General features: G+C 33.1%; 1 protein-coding gene across 19 annotated transcripts in view; it reads right to left on the bottom strand.

Moving 5' to 3' along the window:
- The window catches only part of EYA4 (EYA transcriptional coactivator and phosphatase 4), a 378,081-nt gene that overhangs the window by 281,477 nt on the left and 71,026 nt on the right, over positions 1–25,578 (bottom strand). For 18 of the 19 annotated variants that reach the window (XM_056818816.1, XM_056818809.1, XM_056818808.1 and 15 more), the window contains one exon: positions 9,203–9,304. In XM_056818816.1, the coding sequence (XP_056674794.1) occupies positions 9,203–9,213 (11 nt within the window). In that variant the 5' untranslated portion in view covers positions 9,214–9,304. Of the gene's footprint in view, positions 1–9,202; positions 9,311–25,578 lie in introns of those variants that run through there. The other variant, XM_056818824.1, reaches the window with a different exon arrangement.

Genomic DNA, 25,578 nt, shown 5'->3' with positions numbered 1-25,578 from the left:
GCTTTTGTTTGTACAAAATTTTTAAAATTTGATATAATTAAAGTCATTCATTTTACATTTTGCAATGTTTTTTATCTCTTGCTTGGTCTTAAATTCCTTCCTTTCCCACAGATCTGATAGGTATACTATTCCATGTTCACCTAATATATTTATGATTTTACTCATTTTATTTAAGTCATTTATCCATTTTGAATTTACCTTGGTATAGGGCATAAGATGTTGAGCTAAACTTAATCTTTCCCATACTGTTTTCTAATTTTCACAGCAGTTTTTGTCAGTGAGTTCTTGTCCCCAAAGCTGTGGTCTTTGGTTTATTGAACACAGGTTTACTGAGGTAATTTACACCTAGTCTATTCCATTGACCTGCCCTTCTGTCTCTTAATCTCTTAGTACAATATTATTTTGATGACCACTTCTTTATAGTATAGTTTAAGATCTGGTACTACTAGACCCCCATCTTTCTCATTTTTTCCCTTGATCTTTTGTTCTTCCAGATGAACTTTGTTATAATTTTTTTCTAATTCTATAAAAAAAATTTTTGGTAGTTTGATAGGTATGGCATTGAATAAGTAAATTAATTTGGGCAGGATTATCATTTTTGTCATGTTAGCTCATCCTACCCATGAGCAATTAACATTTTTCCAATTATTTAAATCTAGTTTTAATTGTGTAAAAAATGTTTGTAGTTGTGTTCATATAATTCCTGTGTTTGTCTTCGTAGATAGTTTCCTAAATATTTTATATTGTCTAGAGTGATTTTAAATGGAGTTTTTGTTTCTAACTCTTGGTATTGAATTTTGTTGAAAATATACAGAAATACTGATAATTTATATGGGTTTATCTAGTATCCTGGAACTTTGCTAAAGTTGTTAATTATTTCCACTAGTCTTTTAAATTATTTTATAGGATTCTTTAAAAATACCATCACATCATCTTCAGAGAGTGATAGTCTAGTTTCTTCATTGCCTACATAAATCCTTTCAATTTCTTTTTATTCTCTAATTGCTACTGCTAGCATTTGTAGTACAATATTAAAAATGGAGGTGATAATGGGCAACTTTGCTTCACTCCTGATCTTATTGGGAAGGTATAGCGAAATTATAAAGTAGGATGAAGTAGGCAAAGTTCCTCCTTAATATCTTCTTTTCCATTCTACTCCAGCTTCTTTTATTTGTTTCTTGTCCTTTTTCTTTAGGCTTCTCACCTTCCATATGCAAGAGTTCCTTTGCTATCCTGAACTCTCCTATTATGAAAGAAACCAAACTGATGATTTATAATAAAAAAGTAATGACTTTTGTATCTCTCTATCATAACTGCTTTATGAAAGTAGACTGAATATTTATCCAATCTGATGAAAATTCAAACATTGTGATAAGCCAGTGGGAGTAAGGAAATCTTCACAAGAACATATTGGTGACCTTTGAAAGGCCAAATTTCATATTAGGGGTACACAATTTTATCTGTTTAAATGGTTCTCTATCCTTTGGTAGGCATTAGCCAGGTAAAAAAGGAAAACATAGCTTTCCCAAAAGACAAAGAGCAGCATTTTGCTTAAGAAAAATATTTATGTTTTCTTTTATTTTCTAATGGTTTGATGGCAAAAGGTAAACCGTGAGTGCCAGTAAACTATTTCATCCTTCAGGTAATGAGAGCTTTTGTGCTAAAAAGAAAATACTTATTGCCAACCTTTTTATTCTTCTCTAATTGATTTCCTAGTACATATAAATAATAATTCCCATTATTGCCCCCAAGCTTCAAATTCTATCTTCTTGTCTTCCATCTACTCTCTCATTAGCTTTTACTGCTCTCTCAAAACAGACTAGAGATCTTGGGATCTCTCTACTAGAGAGTGATGTTTCAGGACTGTCCAGTCCTGATGTTTCAGGGTGTCCAGGGAGACTTTGGATGACCCTTGTGACTCGATATAGCCAGTTGCTGTATTCTCTGGCTCAGGTAAGGGCAAGATACTATGAAGGAATATGCCAGTTCCTTCAGGAACCTGAGATATAATTGGAATTGAAACAAACCTATTAAGGGTTCATAGACTTATCAGTTCTCATATTACTAATCTTTCAACTTTATAAAGCAATATAAAATTTGCAAAATTATTTACATATTTTATTCCTCAACTCTCACAACAGTATTAGTTGTGAATATATATTATTATTATTTTAGGATCAATATTAATTTTATTTTATTAATTAAGAAAAATTTTCCAGGGTTATATGATTCATGTTCTTTCCCTCCCCTACTCTTACCCCCTCCCATAGCCAATGCACAATTCTACTGGGTTTTACATGTGTGTAGACATTATTATATTCATTTTTATAGATGAAGAATCTAAGACTCAGAGAAATTAACTGACTTGACCAGCAACATATAGAATACTAAATATATATTATAGAATTCCAACACATATTCTTGTCTGAAAGCCTAGCATACCACCTACTCTGCCATACAGAAAGGATTTTAGAATGATATATATGAAGAATTTGACAGATGTAGCATACCTGGATTTCAGTCAAATATTTTTAATACATAATGTATATACTGTGTGTGTAGATTATGTCCTTTCAGATAGGATAGGGAGGTAATTAGGAACATTCAGGATCATTAAAAAAACTATGATTAATGGACGTGCTAAAAATTGAAATTTTACTTTCTCCATCTCTAGACCCATTTTGTTCAACATTTTTATTAATGATTTAGTCAAAGAATGTAGGGTATGCCTTTCAATTTCATCTTCTATTAATTGGGACTAATAATGGTACCTATCTCACAAAGTTGTGAGAACCAATTAATATATATATATGCATATATATACCTATGTAGATATATAACCAACTAATATATATATATATTCTTTTGGATATTTTAAAAGAAATCTATAAACATCAACTAACATCTTCATCATGATCACATCTCTAGGTAGCATGGATATAGGAGAAAGAGTTAATGTGGTAGATGAAGGAAATAGAATCTGAGATCTTGACCAATTAAAGCAATAGGCAAAAATTAACACAAATTTCATATGGGAAATAAAGTCTTATATATGAATTGAAAGATAGCATGCAAATATAGGGAGGCAGAGAAGGAATTAGACAACAATCCATGTGTAAAAACATCTGGAGGTTTTAATGGGCTTTAATCTTAATAGGCCAACAAAAAAGGAGGCCAAAATAACTAATTTAAGTTTGTTCTTTTTATTGTTCAGTAGGGTTTGACTCTTTGTGACCCCATTTGGGGATTTTCTTGATGAAGATACTAGTGTGCAATTTTCTTCTCTAGCTCATTTTACAGCTGAGGAACTGAGACAAAGTTAACTGACTTGACCTGAGTCATACAGCTTTTTTGATACATTATGTATATATTGTGTGTAGGTTGTGTCTTTCCATGTAGGATGGAAAGGTAGTTAGGTACATTGAGAATTGTTTAAAGAACTGGTTTCTAGTAACTAGTGATAAGTGGACTTCTATCAAAGATTGAAAGGATTTCTTCCCCATCTCTGGACTCATTCTGTTCAACAATGAGACCAGAGTTGAACTCAGGGAGATTTAAAAACCAGTGTTCTATCCACAGTGCCACCTAGTTGCCCCAATGTAAGCTTAGGATACACTAAATGAAGCATAATAGCTACAATAAGGTAGCTAGTAGTTATCTATTCTGGTCAAGATAAATCCAGAATACTACCTTAAATTCAGGGCCACATTTTGAGAAGGTCATTAACAAATCACAGTTTGAACAAAGGGGGTAAACAAATAGCCATGGGAACATCAAATCCAGCCATGTAAGTACAGACTTAAGGAAGTGAGAATATATAGACTGGAGAAGGGGATGTTTGGTTTGAAGGAAAGAGGAGGACCCACTGTAACTTACCTTTTAAAGAATAGTCATGTGAAAAAGATTAGACCTTGTTTACTTGTCCCCAGAAAGAAACTAAGGGTAATCAATGGAAGCTGAAGACAAGAAGACAGGCAGATTTTGTCTAGATATGAGGGAGAACTTCATAACAGAACTATTTGGTAGTAGAATGCCAAAAGGGGTCATGAATTCTCCAATTCATGAGGTGGAGGTTGGGTGGATAACCACTTAATGAAGATATTAAAGAAGAGGCTCCCATTTGGTCCAGGTTGGACTAGTTTATGTCCCTAGTGACTATGAAGTTATTTGACTCACTTTTTATATACTTCACTGCTTTTCAATAATTATGTTACTGTCTTGTTCTGTAATGTATACTACTAATTGCTATTTAACTACTATATTGCCATTTAACCTTTATCCCAACTGAGATTTCATATGCAAAGCACATTACAAATCTTAAAGAATTGTGTATGGTCAGTTTTTAGTATGGTCATTTTTAGTTTTTAGTAGTAGTAGTAGTAATAGTAATAATAATAATAATAGTAACAAGTATTAATAGATTTTTCAACAGTTCATTTCTTTTTTTCTCAACTAAACTCCAAATTCTCTTGAGGAAAAGAAGAAACATGCCATACCCATAGAATCTAACAGAGTGACCTGGCAACAATAGCAAAGCAACAAAGAATTCAATAAGTATTTGTTGATTGACTAAGATCCTTTGTCTGTGATAATTCATGGACCTATTTGCACTAGAAAGATAAAACCCATAGACAATTTTGAAAGACATAGGGAATGCTACCCACTTCCAGAGAAAGAACTGTTGGAGTCAGATACATCAGTGTATTTGTGATTTTATTTTTGGTGTTTTGATTTTGTATAAGTGTGCTTGTACAATAATGACCAATACAAGTGTGTTTTGCAAGATAATAAAATTTTAATTTAATTAAAAAAAAGATAAACCCCGCAGCTGAAGAAGTCTTCTGTGTGTACAACTACTTTAATTTGTGACCTCCCATTTTCTATACTGGCTGAGACAAAATCAGTAACCTGAGTTGAAGCTTCCTATACAAACTATATTCATTCATTCCATCTTGAACTCAAATTAAGAATAGAATTGGATGACTTTTTTATTGTTTTTCTTTGTCACAAAAAGGGACTCCATTTAGGGAAGTGAAGACAGTTACAAATATGACTTTGACATGAAGGCAAAAGGCAAAGATAAAATTAGTTTTTTTTAATATCATGAATATAGCAACATCATAATATGTTATAGCTAGACAACTAACGTATGGTATTGTATACCAAACTATTTCAATCACTATATTTTATTGCAATTGCTTGGATAAAGGTATTCATTATTAGCCTGTGGACAGTTTTTAACTATGGTCAAAATGTTCTAATGGCTCATGTTTTTCAAGGTAGACCACATTATTTTTCTCTCCAAAATCCACAATTCTTAAAAATACTTACTCTTTGTTTGACTATCCCAAATTGAGCTATCATATACATTTTATAAAACCAGTTATGCATACAATTGGAGAACCACCAACTTAATTAGAATTACTATACTAGGGTTGAATAGAAAATATTTTCCACATAATCTAAACCCTTTACTGAGTGTAGCAACTGCCAACTATCTTTTCGGTATTTTTCAGTTTCTCAAGACCAATCATGCATGACGGAGACTGATTATATTTCTATCTGCACAAGTTATACTGCAGTTAGTTTACTTTCACAGAAGGGAGACAGCATGGTATTAACAATAAAGAAAAAGCATTGTATCTGAAGTCCTAAAACCTGTGTTCAAATCCAGGTTGAGCCATTGACTAGTTTTATGACTTGGGCAAGTTGCTTAATTTCAGTTTTTCTATATATAAAAAAGATAATAATACTTTATTGACCCCACAGACATTCTATGTGAATAAAATGTGATAAGTGAAGCACATTGGAACTATAAAATAGAACATAAGAGGAACCCACTATTGTTTAGTGCATGATATAAAGTTTAGGAGGTAGGGAATAAATTCACAAGATGTAGCCTGCAATTTCAGATAAAGATAAAAATATGAAATTCTCCCATTAGCATCAAAAGTACCTAAACCAACCCAAGGCTATGGAAAATTGTCCAGGAAATTCAGAGGCATTCATATTTCACCCTTACTTAAATATGTGTAGATCTCTCTTTATACAATACATGTGTTCTGGAGAACTTATTATACTACATATTTCACAAACCAAAAGGGATCATTATTCAATGAAAAAAAAATCTCTCCTTTGGGATCTTCTCTATTTTCCAGGGTTCAATGATCACTCCCAAGTAGATAATTTTTAAAATCTAGATTTACAATCCTAATCTGTCACCTAAATTCTAGTATGACATCTCCAGTTTCAGCTGGATATTACCACCTAAATATTCCTCTAATATATTACTCAAGTCTGTCAAAATCTGAGCTAATCATCTTCCCCTTAAAAATTTGTCCTCTTCCAAAAAGTTCTTATAATACTAGATAGCTTTTACAAAGGACTTTAAGCCTGTGAAGCACTTTGAATCCATTATTAAATCTGATCATTTTAATAGCTCTTAGAGGTAGATTTGAGGAATTTTGCCCATGGTCTCCCAATTGGTATCATAGTTCAGGTTTAAATGCAGATGCGTTGACTCCAAATCACATACTCTTTCCATCAAATGTCTCTTTCTATGGAGGCCATTGTCTAAGTCACCCAGATTCATAACTTTGGAATTATCTTTAACTTAGCCATTTATATCCTACCCACCCCACCCATATCTAATAAGTTAGTTGTTATATCCTGTTGATTCTAACATTATATTATTTTTTGAACCATGCCCTTTTCTTTATACACACTTCTACCACCTTAGTGAAAGATTTCATCAGCTCCTACTGACAATACTCTAATGAATAGCTTTCTTATGGTTTGCTCTGCTCCAATCTACCCATCACAGAGCTTCCAAAATTATCTTGCTAAAGGCAATGTCCCTTTGTGCTTGTAAACCTTCAATGACTCCCTCCTGACTTTAGAATAAAATGCTAACTGCATAGCTTGACATTTAAGACACTACCCCCCAAAAGTCCTGCTTACAGTCTGATTTCTCATCATTCTCTTCATGATGTTTCAGTCTAACTGAACTATTATGTTTAATCTAATGTTTAATGCAACCCAAACATCCAAGCCTAATGTTTAGCATCTTGTTTCCACATGTTCCTACAACTTGTCTCTTACACCTAAAATCCATTCTTTCCTCAGATTAGCCTTGCAAATTCCCTCTCTTCCTGCAAGGCTCAACTCAGAAATCAACTTCTCTGACCAACCTTCCCTGAACCCACTAGCTATTAATGCTCTATCCTTTTCAAGTACCCTTGAATATTTTGTTTCTCCTTTCTCTTATTCATATTTTGGATTATATTTCTCTGAGTATATGTTAGATTCTACCAACTCACATTTCCTCTATACCCTCTCAGTACAAAAAAATAGATCCTTGAGTGCTGAAGCTGTTTTCCCTTTGTGTCTACCATGTCTATAAGGTGCTTTGCAGATGGCAAGAGATTAATACATTCCATTAGAAATGAAAGACTGCCATGAATAATTTTATAATTAGAAAGGACAATGTAATATATGTTTTATAAATTCATACCTTCATAATGGCTATCTCTCTTAATACAGTGCATATTTGTTTCATGGAGAATTCAATTTAATTTGGAAGTAGCTATAGTCTCTGAGCTGGTGTGGACTGGCAAGTGACTTTATACTTTGATTCACTATATCAATTTCAGTGGCAAGTGCTGCCAAACATACATGCATCCATATTAGTTGTCCATTCATATTACACAGGATAATTTAGATTCTTTTCCCAGATCTTTATGAAAATTTATTTTTTAAAGAAAAGAATGGCTGTGTCTAGATAAATTTGAAATTAATAACAGTTTCTAAGAAAGAAGAGCAAACAGAACTCAAGAATTATATTCCCAATCCCTTATCTAAAATATAAAATCCTTTTAGTAGGATCACAAAATACATTAATACTGCAACATCTAAGCACTTAGAGAAAGATAGTTAAGTGGTTTAATGGATAGAGCACCAAACCTGGAGTCAGAAAGATTCATCTTTCTGAGGTCAAAACTGGTGTCATGTATTTCTTAGCTTTGTGATCTCAAATAAGTCACTTAACTCTGTTTGTCTCAGTTTCCACTTCTGTAAAATGAGCTGGCAAACCAACCTGGTATTTTTATCAAAAAATCCCTAAAATGGATTACAAAGGGTCAAACTCAACTGAAAAAAAAAACCTGACTTATTCCATAGGAAAAGAATGTTAGTATTAGAAGGGGCTTTTGACATTAGCTTTGTCCCTTCATCTTATGAATGAGAAAAAATAAGGTCCCAAAAGAGGAAATAACTTGCCCATATTACTTTATGCCTACCAGCTTGAGTTTGTTTCAGGACTTCACAAGTAAACAAGGCATAAGAAAATTTTTTTCTTGCCCAAAATAAAAAAAACCAAAAAACAGAACCCACTAGATAAGCAAAATAATATATTCTCCAAAAGACTTCACAGCTTATTTGAAATATGGTCCTAGAAATTGAGAAAAGTGTCCAGAAAACTATGATGGCTATTCCTCAGGTTTTTAATTTTGTATTTTTTTGCCAATTACATGTAATAACAAATTTTTACGCAAGTTTTCCTAAGCTACATCATTGAACTTAACTACCTCCTTCCCTTCCCTTCCCCTTTCTGATGCTGGCAGGCAATTCAATCTGGGTTATACCTCTATTATCATGAAAAACATCATTTTCATTTCATATTTTTGTATTTTTCTACCAATTACATGAAATATGCCTCTCAGATTTTTGAATTATAATTCTAATAAACAATATGCTATCTTCCTTTGTTTCACAATTTGCAAATGGTGTATGTGGTGATAGACAAGTATGCTAAAATTCAGTTATCAGCCACAAAATTCTTCTGAATAAGATTTCATAATTTTGTGAGTTATAAACAAATATCCAAATATGTTTTTCATGATGGGAGGCAAATAGAAATTGATTCCCATCATCAAACATGTTCTACAGCATTTCCATCTTTTTTTAACCCCTTAACTTCTCTCTTAAAATTGATCAGTTTCATAGGATCATTTTCAAGGTGGAAGAGTACAGCAATTCCATTTTAAGTAATTCTGTTCATTATAGCCACAACAGACATAGGTATACATAAAAATATAGGCAAAATAAGAATAGAGATAAAGCAATCATTTCCTTTTACTTCAATATCTAGCAAAATTTTTGGCACATGTATATGAACTTTTAAAATACTTTAATTAGGACTTACTGATTGTTCATTTAAATCCTGTGAGTCTTCCATGTGGTTTTCTCACTTTTCTTTTCCCTCCCAAGTACAAGTAGCTTTCCCTTTAAATTAAAAGTAGAATTTCTAAAAAAGATAGAGACAAAAAATAGAAAGGAAAATTATTTTTCTTAATTTGGCCTTTAATTCATGCCTAAAAATTTCCATTCTGTTTCTTTACATAAAATGTCAATAAATAACTTTTTAAACATAATGCAATACCTGAAAAAATAACAATTATGAAAACAAAGTTAAGTGATTTAAATTTCTTGGTATGAGAAGAATCCATGGGAACAACCATAGATTTAGAGCTAGATGGGATTTTAGAAATCATTTTATAGATGAGGAAACTGAAGCCCATAGAAGTTAAATGGATAATATTTGCCAATGATTGGGAAACCCTTGGATAGAGAAATGATTTCACCTGAGGCTGGAGTATATGAGGTTCAAAGAAAAGTCAAGTTCAAATTTCAGAGAACCAAATATAAACTGAAAAGTCCCACAATGGGTTCAGACCAGGTGATCTCTATGAAATAACATAATCAAAAGAGAGAAAGAAGAGTAATTGCTGGAAAAGAATTCCTGGCCTGAAAATCTGGACTAATTAGGAAGCCAAAATTCAGGGAGTGATGAAAAGTTAGATTCGTCAGTGTTTCTTGCATTATTTGTATAGCCTGCCTCTCGGTCTGTCTCATACATCAGTACAATAATTGATGTATTCTGTCAATATTGCTCCTAATTTAGCACCCTCATTGGACTATGGCTTAATAATCTCTCCCTAAACACTGAACAACTTCATAGACCTCAAGGCCCTTGATTGATTGACAATAGCGGAAAGCCTCAAAACATTGTATGTTAATATATAGCATTTCTTTAAGATTGTAATACTGCTGATATACTAGAATCAGACCCTTCATCTCTGCCATTCAGAGAAATCCTGAACAATGCATTTTTTTCTACCAATGCAAAATTATCTGTGGTACATAAGTGTTAGGAGGTAAATAATTAGGTATAAAAATGCCCATCAGAGCAAAGACTGGTAGAACACAGAATTGGGTGTGCAATAAAGAGGATAACACTAAGATTCACTGAGGAACAGAAAAGGATTTACTACCATTTATAGAAGTTTCTTTAAACATCTGTTAGAGCAGAGGTGATGGGAGGATACCGACACCTGTTGTCTTGTGTTCAAGATGTCCTTGGAGGCAACTATTTAGCTGCATGTATAGTATGTTTCAGGTCAGCCTGGATTATCTCAAAATCTTTGAGGTAACTCACCTACTATAAGAACTGCTGTATGTGGCATGAGTACAAGAGAAAAAAAAACAAAAAAAATCAAACTCATGACAGGTATAAACCATGACTTATTTAGATGAATACTTTCTAGATGCACAAGTGAATTAGTTTATACAGAATTCCTTATGAGATTACACCTCATAAGGTGACACCTATCTTGATTATAGGAATAATACCAAAGAGTATTTTCTTTAAAATATTTTCCTGGTCTCAGTTTGCATACTTTGACTATCAACTAGAGAGTAATATTTATGAAAAAATGCTTTTCTTATATTTTTAAGGAAGCTGTTTTGGATAGAAAAACTGTGTAGAAATTAAAAAATTTTGAATTTCTAGGTTTATTTGGTATTTGAATTGCTGTACCAATCTTCCTTTTAATTGCAGGAGGAGAAAAGGACAAGACTTAAATAAGATTTTAGAAAAACAAGTATTCTTCCCCTCAAGAGAGCATTTTAGTAGTCTTTAATAAGTCCCAGACTCTAGGACTTGGGGTCATGGTATGGAAGGTAAAATAGGAATTAGTAGTTAAAGTTAATCTGGACATAATTATTAGGTCACTGAGTCTGAACTATGGAATATATATGTAATTGTATGATGGAGATCTCATGTCAGAGCTCCCTTTCCAGTAAAAGCATTATGGAATATGTTTCACATATTCAAAGTAGAGAAACTGAACCCACCCCCACCCACCCCATGTCAGACATTTTATTGTCCAGTGAAATTAACTCCAGGAATTTCAAACCTGCGTGATTAGATCTACTCATTGACAAGGCTAGATAGAAGTTGTTGTCTTGTGGGATTTCATGACTTGCATGGGAGAGGACCTAGAAGTAGTTCAACTGTTGCTCATAACAATTTTAATTAGAAAAAGACCTTGCCAGCCTTGAGAGACATTAGACCTCCACATCTTTCCATCAGTGCCCTAGAACTATACCTCAAGAATAGCAGTGGTTCTTATGTCCCCAAATCAGTCTTAAATAGCATCCCTAAGTACAATGATGGCAGTGTTTGCATTATTGAGAGTAAAGGAGAAGATTGGACTCATAGCCCTTTAGAAACCCAGGAAAAAAATCTCATCATGCCTAAGAACTTATCAAGCACTCCATAAACAAGAGGAACAGACTTTTAGCAGTCAAGAACTGTAAGGCCTAATGTGCACCCTATAAGTTTGAGTCTGCTTTCCGTAGGACTTTGTATGTACTGGAATGGCTAGACACAAACTTTAGGGTATGCTTGTATTAGGTATTCTTATTGTGCAAACTTAGAAATGCCATTTGAAAAACTACTGCATGCTGGCAAACTAAAAAGTTACCGGTTCTCAGGGAATAATCTTGGGGTGTAGGCAACACATGTATTGGGGCTTGAGCCATTGTCAGAGAATCACTGCTGAACCATCAGGAAATACACCTAGAAATCTAAGGAACGGTTGTAGCTAGCCAAATTTTGGAGCCCTGGCTCATTTATGAGAATGAGAATTCAGATAATGACCTCTTGGAATTTATATGAGCTAGTCTTTGATTCTCTTTACTTTAAATAAGCAGAAATCAAAATAATACTTTGCAAATGATTCAGTAACTTTCGCAAATTATGATATGACCTTTTCTAAACTTGGGGCATTCACAATTTAATAGAAAATATTTAATTGAGATTGGATTAATAGTAGATAACTTTCTTTTCTCTAAGACACTAAGAAGTGTTAATTACATTATTTTCCATCATCACTTGAGATAGTCATTTCCAATGAGACTATTGTGGGAAATCAATTGTCAAAGTTGGGGCCTGGAGCATCACTCTTACTTTATGTGATGAGGGCCTATTCATGAATAAACAAGTGGAAAAATCTACTTGTAGTACCCTTTTTAATTATTCTCATGTTAAAGCCTAAAGCTTCTCCCTAGGCCTCACTTTTTGAGTTTCTGTTTCTTTTAACAATTTTTTTGAGCTAGACAACACTCTCTGCTTCTTTCAAGCCAACTGAGAATCCCATAACTCTATATGCCTACATAATAGTATGTGCCTCCAGAATTGGAAGTTCCTATGATCTTTCCTTGATCTCTGATGATATAGAATTTTAGTCTTAGTCTGTTTCCAGTCTCAGTTAAAATGATCAAATGAGAATATATAGAGAGCACTTTCCAAACGTCAAAGTGTTATATGTTAGCAATGACGACACCAAGGCTATTACCACTACTGTTGCTACTGCTACTACTACTGTTGCCAACTGATTATTAATATTGAAATTTATAAATCATCAAAAATTCATCGTAAGTACACAGACTATCACAATATGCACCATTCTTGGGCTGAAGCTATGTTAAAGATGTTTTGTGTGTGTGTGTGTGTGTTTTTTCTCTTTAGGATTAAATTAAAGTATAGAAAATGAAATGCAAACTAAAAAAGCCAAGTACTATGTAACTCTGGCAAAGAAAAGATGTATTTCCAAAAAGACTATCTCTATAGTTTACATTTATTATGGCTATTATTGACAATTAATCCTAATATTGTTGATAATTATAGTTATACACAATTACATGTGGTAATATAAATAACAATAATTATTAAACTGATAGCATTGTTGATCAGAAGATCTTTTGCATACATTTAAATTACAAAAATAAATTATTGCTTTTCTTTAGCCAACAGTTTTAGTATTCTATGACAGTTTTGAAAATATTTGCTGTAGTTACTTGTGTTGCTTTCCTCAGAATTTTAGTTATTTTAATTTTAACCATATTATAGTGACAGTGTAATTCTTTTCTCTGGCCAAACATACTAGTGTTCTAAAATACTTTGAGTCCAATGACTTTACTTTACTGAACTGTTAAACTACCTAGGCTAATTGCAAAACAGATAAGTGTTTTATATTATAATTATGAAATAATTGTTTTACAATATCCTTCAATGTTTGATTCTCCAAGGAGGAAAAAAATATTAACATTGTAATGAGATAAAGGAAGTGCTAATCCCTAATAAAGATATAAAATTAAGAATGCTTTATTATGAGGCAATATTCTAGTTTTCTAGTAATTTACTTACTAAGCAATAATTTACCTGTCAGGTGAGTTTAAAACAGGGATCACTATGACTTTTTCATGATCAAAATCTTACTCATAATAAAAAAAGGTTTTTTTATAATTTTGTTCAAAGTTGCCAACATGGATAAAAGCAGCCTATCTATTAGATTTCTTGATTCTGTCCAAGAAGTATGCTTCTAACATATTTAAAAAGTCCTCACACAAGGCAGTGTTAGTATGGGGAGAGAAAAGAGTCAAGAGCAATTCATAATTTAAATATTTCTAATTCTTACCACATCAACCATTAAGACAGATATCAAACCTAATTAGCTAAAGAAATGGCTGTGCCTTATAATGGTCCAACCATGACACCAAAATATCTAACATTTATATTTTATTTTAACGGTTTGGGTAAACTTTAAATATATTATTAATTCTGTAAGTCTCACAGCAACTCTGTGAGGTGAATGCTATTATTACAGTCATTTTGCAGCAGAAGAAAGATGAGTTTATATGATTTGTCTAGGGTCACACATATAGTAAACAAATACAACAAAATTCAAAGTAAGATACTCTATCCACTTTACTATAATTTAGAAAGAAGAAAGGGAAACAAGCATACAAGTAAAAAAAAAGAGATAAATCTGAGTCATGAAACCAAAATAACATAATATTGCTGACAAAGATTTAGAAATGAATCAAGCTACCTCGGCTTCCATTACTATTGATCCCTAAGTAATTCAATGGAATGGCTTCTTTATTATATATCTCAGATAAATGTTATTCTATAGTTATAGTATGATAAGGAATGCTACTTAAGCTTTAGAAGTAGAAAGGACCTTAGAAATTATATAGTTCATCTCCTTCATTTTATAAAGAAATTGAGTGGTTAATAACCTTTCCTCACACTGCATAAGTAGTAAGTAAAAGATTTGAACCCATTTCTCTGACTCCAAACCAAGTATCCTTTGTGCTAAACTTGATGAGTTCCTTACATGTCCTGTTATCATCTCCATATGTTTTCCTATTGCACTAGAATAATATTTTGGTGAACACAACTTCATTTTTATAAATATTGAATATGTACCTGCTATTTTAAAAGCACTATGCCAAAGATATTATACAAGTTGAAGATGAATTCATTAGGGTAGCATTTACCTATTTCATCTCTCTCCCTCCTCTCTCTCTCTCTCTCTCTCTCTCTCTCTCTCTCTCTCTCTCTCTCTCTCTCTCTCTCTCTCTCTCTCTCTCTCTCTCTCTCTCTCTCTCTCTCTCTCTCTCTCTCACACACACACACACACACACACATATACACACACATGTACCATATACTCAACCCTGGGAAATGAGATGACTTTCCAAAAAAAAATCTACCATTATAGTTTATAGTGAAAATGACAGCAGTAGTTAGTAAGTTCCTTTGTAAGCACCTGAATAAAAAATCACACACACCCCCAAACAATACACTACCTAAAAGGATAACTGGGATTTTAGAGAAAAATACCAATCTCATAACCAGTGATTTCCCCCAAATTATTGTCCATTATTTGCAAAATACATTATAAACAATGCTAAGTAAGAAAGGTGTAGTATTCTCACATTACCTCCCCATTCCCCATTCTTCCTCTCTCCACTTCCATTGCCCTTCAACTCTCATTAATGAGGTTGGGAAGCTGGGTTAGGTACTTTTTGGTTCCAACCATCAAGTGGCATTGCCAAGGAATGAAGCCAAAGATGAGGGCAAAGATCACCCATCCCCAGTTCTATAGCCAACTATTCAGAGAGGCAGAGATGGGCATTCTTTGACCATGCACCTGACTCTGTTCCCTGACAGTGTCAAAGGAACACTGCCAAAGTGTCCATGAAACAGAGCCATAGTGAATACAAAGGAGCACCTGACCTGACTTCATTCTTTGCAATGGGGCCAAAGTGTTCTTTCATTAGTAACAAAATAATGAGTTATTTTGAAAGCTAGTTATAAAGAAATGAATTAGATACCATAGTATTTTTCATTAATCTCAAAATTTCCATCTTTAACATCAATATTGGAATTTTCATGCTGAAAATTTTAGACAGTTATCCCTTGTTGATACTTAGTTTTTTAAGTCTGTTGGTACTAAAAATTCCCTGGGATTATAAATTATGTAATGCCCATTTCTGGTAAGGAAATGTAGCAAAGAATTTCTAATCATATTTACATTTGTTGAGTGCTGAAAGGCAACTGTGCTAAAAAAAATACAGAGAAAGATAAGACTGGACACTTTTGGCAAGAAAATAGTGGTACCTCCTTTAGCCAGAACACATTTAGTTAGCCTTCATATTGATCAGGTATTCTAATAAAATTTACTGCTCTTCCTAAGATAGTACCTTCCGAATTATAGAATTATTATTATTGTGATTATTAATGTTGTTATTCTGTTTGAGTTTTTGTATACAATGAGATGTTTTGTTTTATTTACATTGCTTCCCTATGACATGACATAGAGAAAATTATAGTCTTTTCTGAGAAGGTGGTCTTACCTTAGAGGCAGAATCCTCTTTGTGACTTTACGCTTTTTAAAAATGGGAACCAGAGAACAATATTTGAAGAAGAATATGACTGCTTATTAACAATACATATCTGACTTTTGTGCCATTCCCAAATATATTATCTTTAAGAATTTAAAAACTGCTCATTGAATTTTACCTTCTTACTGTACATGTTCTAACTCAGAAGTAGATACTCTCTGTTCTTACTTTACATTTTATATGTTAACATCTTTAAACAATGAAACAATTTCATTGCTTTCTTTAGAAAATATTCATTCATTCATTCTACATATGCAAAAAAAATTTATTAAGCCAGATCCTGGATGAAATGCCCAACTACATATAACTGTATCATATATAATACATAATACATACAAAAATATATATACAATATCACATTTGAGACCCAAAGAAGCTAGGTGGCACAGTGGAGAGAGTATAGACTTGGAATCAGGAAGACCAGAGTTATAATACTGCCTCAAGAACTTATTATTTGTGAGTTCAGGACAAGACATTAAATTTCCCTTAGCCCCCATTATCTTATCTGTAAAATAGGGCTAATCAATGCATATTCCCCAGAATTGATATGCAGACTAATTAAGAAAAAAAATACATCATAAACCTTAAAGTTCTATCCAAATGTTGTTGTTATTATAAAACACAGTATACATCATGTCCAAAAAGGTCACTAAACCCTGATGATATCAGAAGAAGCTTTATGGAGTAGGTAATAATAATAATATTTTTAAAGGAGTAGGGGAACAACAAGGTAGGTAATATAACCTTTGTGTTTCACTCTAGTCTATTAGGAACTGAATTAAACTTCTAAATCATTTAATTCCACAATTTTTGAAAGGAAAAAAAAAACTTCCATTATAACTTCCATAGCTAGGTTTAAGCTATAAATAACATTGCCTAGATGACTGTAAGTTCTCTGAGCTTAAATAAGTAATTTATACTTTCACGTCTAACAGGAGTTCATAGTTATTAAGGATAGTTTTAGTGTCTTCTTGTACTAAACGACCCAGAAATCTGTGGTTAGTATTTCTCAGTGGCTAGAATTTGGTACAAATGAAGCGAGGGTCAGGTGGAATGCCCTTGTGAACTGTTTAGCTTTCTCTGTTCCATGGTCCTACCCTGAATCTCTAATCCCAGCCAGCAATCTTACACATGCCATTAGTCACAGGAGAGACGGGAATGATTCAGCAGAAATCCCTCAGTACTGGAAAATCTAATGAAACTGCACGCTTTGTCAATAATTAGGTCAGTGACATCATCTTGGTGTGTTAGTATTTTGAAGCAATATCAATGACATATTTTTAAAGATCAGTGAGATATTCAGTACAGAAATCAAACAGGCTAATTAATAAAATTTAACAAACATTTTAAAAGTGTCTCAGTGTGCAAGACATTGTGTGCTACAGTGCTGGCATGATATAAATTTTGCTTTGGTTTTTAAATGAGTCCCTATTCTCCCTAAACTTATTCTAGTCTATGGAGAACGATGTGTGTATAAATGAATATAGTAAAAGGAAACCTGCAGATGAAGGGAAGGAGGAGTCAAGGGGAAATAGCATGGAGAGCACAGAATGCTTCACAGTTAAGATAGCACCTAAGCTACCTACTGGGTCTTCCTTGCATACCCAAAACAGTGAATGGAGTTGTGTGGACAAATGCTTTCCTTTGTTGTCAGTGTATTGCTTCTTTGAACTAGGTCTTTGCTTATCTTGAAGGCAAGATCCCTGCTGACCAGGAAGGAACCACCAAAAAAGTTGGAATAAGAGGAGTAGGAATGATGAGGGTTTTAATGCTTAAAGATCACTCTACTGCAAATATGAATGACATGGAAATGGTTTTGAACAATGATACATGTATAACCCAGTATAACTGCTTGTTGGTTTTGGGAAGGGAGAGAAAAAAGGGGAGCAAAAGAATATGATCATGTAATCATGGAAAAATATTCTAAATAAAAATTTTAAAAAAGAAGAGCAGGACATTAGATTATAGTACAGATAGGAAACTGAGACCTAGAAAGATTAAGTGACTGGGCTTAAGCCATACACTTATGAAAATGTTTGAGAATTAGAACCTCTTTCCCTACTATTTAGACAGTATTGAGCCTATTAAGTTGTAGATAGAATATGATCATATTATAATTGGTGGTGGCTAGGTGACACAGTACAAAGAGTGCCAGATCCAGAGTTAGAAAGATCTGAGTTCAAACCCAGCATCAAATACTTACTAGTTATGTGACTATGGGCAAGTTAATGTCTGCCTCAGGATCTTCATCAATAAAATCAGGGAAATTATAACATCACCTAGATTTCAGTGAAAACTAAATAAGAAAACAATCATGGAACACTTAGCACAGTGCCTCACACATAATAAGCACTATAGCACTATACAAATGCTAACTATTACTATTATTATTCTTGTAATCCTATCAGGAGCCATCTGATTGGTTTTCTCTTTGTGTTATAATCTCAAACAATAAATATTACTTGAGATTAAAATGCGTGTGGTTTGTGAGAATAGTTGACATTGCAGAGAAGTAATATGAAAAATGACCACTTGTCAGGGATATTGTAGATGAGATTCTCAGTGAGGTATGCCTTACTAAATGTTCCCTATAAACCATTCTAAATTGGGTTTTGTCATTCTGTTGAAAAAAAATTGTTTAGTGAAAACGTTTTGTTTTTGTTTTTGTTTTTGTTTTTAACGGAATTCAACCTGGAAAGATCTCGGAGAGAACACTCTTCTACCTTTTCCACAAAAGGGAATCATGAAGTACATCCTAGAAGGCTATTATTAGTATCCCACTCAATTGCATAATACAGGCAAGGAGAAGGAAGGGTCATATGTTAGGGTTCATATGATATTTGCTTTTTAAAATTCTTCCTTTTTACTGGTTATCAAAAAAATAAAATAGGATTGACGAGAAACTTAGGATCTATGCATGGCTTGCCAGGCCTGCAACTTAATTCCCTCCTCAACTCCTTGAATAGGACAAAATTATTTTTACCAACCCACAAATATATTTAAATGTTATTATAATATTATTTATAATTTGCATAGTAGTAAGATAGGATTTTTTTATATATGGATATGCATAAACATATATGCAAAATATATATTTCAGAATTAGAGATTCTTTTACTATAGGCACATAAAATATATTTCAGTTTGTTACTTTGAATATTGACAAAGCAATTTTGAATTCCAAGACCATCTTCTAACAAGCATAGATGGATTTTTGAAAACCAAATAGTTCTTATCAAATTCTATTTTGATAAACAAAGTGTTAAAACGAAACATCAACAATAAATGTATGGATTGGCAACCATCCTATTTATTAACTGCCCCATTCAGGTTTCTAACAAACCTTGGGTCTATCAGGAAGTGCTTATACCCTCCCTTAATCCCTTACACAATACTTCTGCTTTTTTAGCCTTTCTGGAAATGAAAATCAGGCACTTGTGACCCAATGTAAGTTGTGAGAGCTATCATTAGCTTTCACACTCAGCTTTTCCAAATGATGTTATATCAATTCATTCCTCCAACCATTTCATTTATAGCATCTTTACTAACTCTTTACTCATTTAATTCTATATTACAAAGGTAGTTTTGCAGACAGTCAAGAGCCCTGGATTTGGCATCACCTGAGGACCCAGACTTGAATCCTCATTCTACCACTTAGGTCCTGTGAGTCTTGGAAAAATAACATAAACTTCTTGGAATTTGTTTCCTCAACTGTAATATTGGACAGGTTGGACTTCAAGCCCTCTTCAAGTTCTGAATCCTATGACTCATTTTCCCTTAAATTTACTTGAAAACTCCCTATCTTTGCATTTTGATAGCTCAGAGATGGACTCAGTTGATCTTTTCTTTACATTTTCCGAATAACCACTAACTGAGTGGCATTGTCCTAGCCAGGGGGAGAGGAACAGAATGTGATTTCACTGATATAGTGAAATCTCAAATGAGGAAACTGTCCCTATTAGTGCTGGTTGACACTTTCTCTGTAATTTAGATTTTAAATAACTGCCTAGAGCACTAAGAGATTAAGTGACTTGCCCAGGGTCATATATCCAGTGTATGTCAGAAACAAGGCAAGAACCTAGGTTTTCCTGTTTCCAAGACCAGCTCTATATCCACTAAACATTCAGCCCAAATTTTATGAGCACTTTGTAGGAGTCTAAGAAGTTTTCCAATTATGATGACAATGCTATTCAATGGTTTCTATATTCTATTGATTTTAAAGCTGATAATTTCACTTATTAAGTACTTGCTCTCTGATTTCTGTTTTTAACCAATTGTGATTACTGGGAGGCATAGCAGTTATAGTATTGGACCTGGAGTCAGGAAGACTCATGTTCTTAAGTTCAAATTTGGCCTCAGATATTTCCTAGCTGTGTGACCTTAGCTAAGTCACTTACTCCTGTTTGCCTTAGTTCATCTTCTGTAAATTGAACTACAAAAAGAAATGGCAAACCATTCTTACTATCCTTCCCAAGAATACTCTAAATGGGGTTACAAAGAGTCAGATATGACTGAAAAGAATAAACAACAAAAATGCAATTTAATGTGATTTAATCAGTCACCACTTATTTCATATTCATACAATTTATTTTTCCTTTCACTATTCACTTTGCCATTTTATTCAGTGTATTTCTGACCTCTCCAACTTAGACAGATATGTTAAACTTCTGACTGTTAATATGATAGTTAATCTTTTTAACTTACCATGCATAAATTTAATGATATGCTTATTTTCACAGATAGTATTGTTCAAACGACTAGGAAAATCTATAAATACAAGTATTCTAAGATTCTTTCTGTCCAACCTCAAAATATTTATAAGATATATGTAGTGAAGAATATTTTTTTATATTTTTGATGAAGCCCACATTCCTCCCACCATTAATCCTTGATATGCACCAATGCTCAGTCTTTTGGTCTTTTTGTCTTTTCAATAGAGTTTTTTTCCATTTTCAAGGTTTCAACTATTACCTCTATACTAATAACTTCCAAATCTTGACCTTGTTTTCCAAATTTTTATACTATTTTATCTTGGGTCCACTTTCCATATCCATAACTGCCCAATGCATAGTCTCACTTGGATGTCTTCCTTGCTTTCAAATTCAACACATCCCAAACTAAAATCATAGACCCTTTAAAACAAAAACAAAAACAAAAAAGCAATTTCATTCCTATAAATGTCACTATGATTTCCCTACTCATAAAGGTTTGCAAACTTCAAAACTTTGTACCTTTAAGTTAGTTTTTGGCTTTATCCTCCACAACCAGGCAATCTCCAACCTTTAATTGCCTTTCATTGATTTCTCACATCTACTCTGGTTTATTCCAATTCTCAGGTACCTTCCTTGCACATGTTCTCATTACCACATGTTGTCACTAACAGGTCTCATAACTGTAGTCTTATTAGTCTCAGATCTATCCTGAAAGCTGATATATTACTAATTTTCCTTAAACACAATTTTGACAGGCCACAGCACTATTTTAAATTCTTCTAGCAATCTCAATTTTTTTTTCATCAAATGTAAACTTTGTTAGGCTTCCAGGCTCTTCAGATATGTTGCCAAGTAATCTATCCAAATCTGTTTTCTAATACATCCTAGCTTTCAATTCTCTGAACTACTCTGCTAACTAGTATGAAATAACTACTGTGACTAACTGGTGTGAAACAATTCTAAATTTAATTTTCTTGAAGTGTTTGCTAATTAGAATTTCATAAGTCAACTTCAATCTACCACAATTATTCCATGTCTCTTCCCATGTCATGTAGCTTCCCTTGTCATGGAATGTTCTTCTTTCTCTCTTTTACCTAAAAAAAAATAAGTTCTTCTCTACATTATAACAGATTCTATGACTATAAATATATAATATTATATAAATTTAATAAATAAATATTTATTAATGTTATTAATAAATAAATATAAATTTCCCTCATCTCTGTTTTAAAACATGTATGGTATCACAGCATAGTCAAAGTATTATATTTATTTTGAATGTATGCTCCACGCCATGTTCTAATAGTTTCTATCAAATTTTCTGGTAATTCTAGAATTAAAATAACACATCACATTTACCTAGCACTTTTAGTTTTACCAAACATTTTCCTCAAAGCAGCTCTGTGAAATAGACAGCACACATATTCTTATTATTGTTTGACAGATGAGAAAGCTGAGACACAGCAATTTAAAAATGACTTGCACATTTCAAAAAGCTAATAGGTGGTAGAACCAGTGTTGAAACTCAGATCTCTTGATTCTTTCCTTCACTTTCTACTTTGCCATATTTCTTTTGATTTGTTCTCTCTCTAACTAAAATAGGAGTTTATCTGAAAACCCACATTATATATTATATTCTTTCTGCTTCCTCACCATCTCCAGTATAATGTTATATAGATATAATGACCATTCAATAAATACTTGTAACAATTGATTAGAGGAAATTTTTACACAGCCTTATTCTTAATAATAAACTAATGAAAATTAAAAATGAGTATTGTTCAGTTATAGAGTTATAAAAACATAAACAGATGGGACAAACAACATCTTCACCCTGACAAACATCCACATTATCCCTATGGAGAAAGATATCTAGGAAGAAAAGAGTTAAAATCCTGAAGTTCAAGCATTACCTAAGACCAGATTCTAAAAGGAAAATACATTTGATGCCTGATAACACAAAAGTAGAGATAGAGGAAGCTCAGATAAAGTTCCTTTGAGTAGTCAAAACATTTTCCTTTCTCCTTATTACCTCATAGTTCTTCCTTCCTCATTGACAAATATTACATCTTCCAAAACTGCTATTTGTTGCCTTATGATTCTTAGGAAGAAAAGAAGGATAAATATCTGTGGCCTTCTGTAATTAGCCAAGAATAAAATTTTAATTCACTTTTTCCTATACAATAATAAAGTTCAATATATTAGGTAGATATGCTATCATGTAAACAAAAAATGAAGCTTATGCGTTAAATGTCAAAGCAATTCTATGCCCTGCAATTCAGTTTGCATGGTTGCTTTTATGTTGTATCTCCAAGTTTCTTCATCTACAAAATGGAGCTAGTAGAACTTGGTCCTATCAATCTCATAAAGATGATATTCTGAAAATAAATTAAATTAATCGTAGCTCTTCAGAAGGAAAGAAAAAGGCTCCATTCTTTAAACCTAAAGTATAATTCAACCTGCTTGTGTAGCTTACATCCTAGAGGCTAGACTGTTTTAAAATTTCAAAGGTAGGTGAAAGCACATCATTCCTAGCTTCCCTTTTTAAATAAACTGGAGGAAAAATATTTTCTCATCTTCTTTGTTCTCCTCTTCCTCAGCTCTGAACCAAAATTCTGGCCTGTATGGCCAGAAGGAAAAAAAAAGTCTGAATATTTGAAAAGCAATATAATTACAGCAGTGGATATGAATTCTGGGCCCCAAAGCAAATATTCTGAAGGTCTCCCTTTTCCATTATTAATAGCAAAATAAACAGCTCTCCAATGGAGAAGGGACTGTCCTATTTTGGCCCCCACTAGAATGCAGACTCTGCTGGATTGGTATTTATTTATATCAGTGAGCTACATACTTTACTTTAAAAAATAACAAGCTTTAACTTCAATTCTGACGACTTTAAAGCCTTTTATTTTCTTTCTGCTCCTCATCTATTAATAACATCTCAAACAGAGAATATAAGTAAGAATAATAAAACATAGAGTACTTTTAAGTTACAGTAAAGTAATTAGAAATTTTAAACAAATAAAATGGACTTAAATGTTACCAAATCATAATTCACACTGCTTTTCAAACCAATATTTTTTCTCATAACCACATTGTAAAATGAATCACAGTTTCCCATAGAAGCAATGCTATAATTACAGTTTATGTTGTTGTTTTTTTGCCAGGAACTGGCTATCATACAAATCATAGACATGACTGCTGTAAATGTCTATAATCCAAAATAGTAGAAAATATGACTGTAACCTGAGCCCCCAAGGCCATTGTTATGAAATTCTCTTCTTATTGGAGGAGTCTGAGTAGTCAGCACCATACATGTGTGTAATGGGCAGGATGGAGTTAATGAGAGCAAGAGAAGAGAGATTCTGAATTCTTCTGGCTTCCAACTTTGAGAAGAAAGATACATGATGTCAGCCTCTCTTTAGTTCATTGATGAGAGAGAAAGACTTGATGAAGAAGTAGGCATAAAAGAAGCTGGTAGGCTCTATTATGACCCTATCCACAGCTTAAAAATTCTAAATATTTGGGGGAATTTTTCCTTGGTTTGGAGCTCTCCCTTTCTGTTGAGTTGAAATTCCCCACTCACCATGGGAGAGATCATTTAGTCTGCATTTTCTAGCATATGACTTCATATGTTTATTTTCTCTGATTACTGTTTTGTTACTGGGATGCATACTTTTATTTGCTATTGGATATCATGCTAATTATGAAACTGGTATTTGGTAAGATGGGAGTCAAGCCTTGAACATAAAGTTTTCCCTCCCACATTTTTCATTATATAATGGTGATAAGTTTAGATTAAAACTTAAAATTAAATCTGCTAGACTAACAACATTTAAGGCAGCAGAAAGATTAACTCAGTACCCTCTCCCTCTGAGGACAGCAAAGTGGTCTACTTCTGGCCAGAAGAATGGGAGAAAACACTAAAGATGTCTATCCTTGCCTCCCTGTGAGCCACATCAATATAGTCTCTCTCTCTCTCTCTCTCTCTCTCTCTCTCTCTCTCTCTCTCTCTCTCTCTCTCTCTGTCTGTCTCTCTGTCTCTCTGTCTCTCTGTCTCTCTCTCTTTCTCTTTCTCTCTCTCACACACACACAATACATATGTATTTATACATATATACATGCATAGAGGCATATACATGAGTACATAAAATATATCTGTACATATAGAATGAGATTAGAGAGACAAATGTATAGATAGATATACTACACAAGAGATTCACGTATACAGACTTTTTTTAAAAGGAAAAACCCTTAATTAGAATATATAGCTAATGTCATTTGGTACAGATTCTGAAACCTATAAATTTGACAGTTTTCTGTAGCATCCTGAATCATAGAGCTAGTACATATCAGAAGAGAAACTTGAGCACAGATCTTACTAACTCCTGAGGCCAGTTCTCCAGCCACGAGGCCACACTGCTTTAATTGCACCATGACAGCACCAATTCTACAAGCTTCTTATAATATAAAAAAATTTGTAGACAGTTTAAATGTTCTAGATCTCTTTTAAAAAGTTGTTAAAGGAAGTTTGAACTGATGGCTTCCTTTACTCTGAATTTAGGTAGAATTGTCATTTATATTATATTGGCTTGGCCTACCAATGAGAAATTAATATTTTCCCAATTGTTTGGATCTGACTTTATTTGGGTGAAAAGTATTTTGCAGTTGTGATCATATGATTCCTAGATTTTTCTGTCAGGTAGACTCCCAGGTATCTTCTATTGTCTATAACTATTTTAACTGTGACATGTCTTTCTATTGTTGCTGTTGG

The sequence above is a fragment of the Monodelphis domestica genome, chromosome 2, assembly GCF_027887165.1.
Source record: "Monodelphis domestica isolate mMonDom1 chromosome 2, mMonDom1.pri, whole genome shotgun sequence".
In the NCBI taxonomy this organism is placed as follows: domain Eukaryota; kingdom Metazoa; phylum Chordata; class Mammalia; order Didelphimorphia; family Didelphidae; genus Monodelphis; species Monodelphis domestica.
The sequence above is the reverse complement of the archived record's forward strand: the minus strand, read 5'-3'. Positions and strand labels throughout refer to the sequence as shown.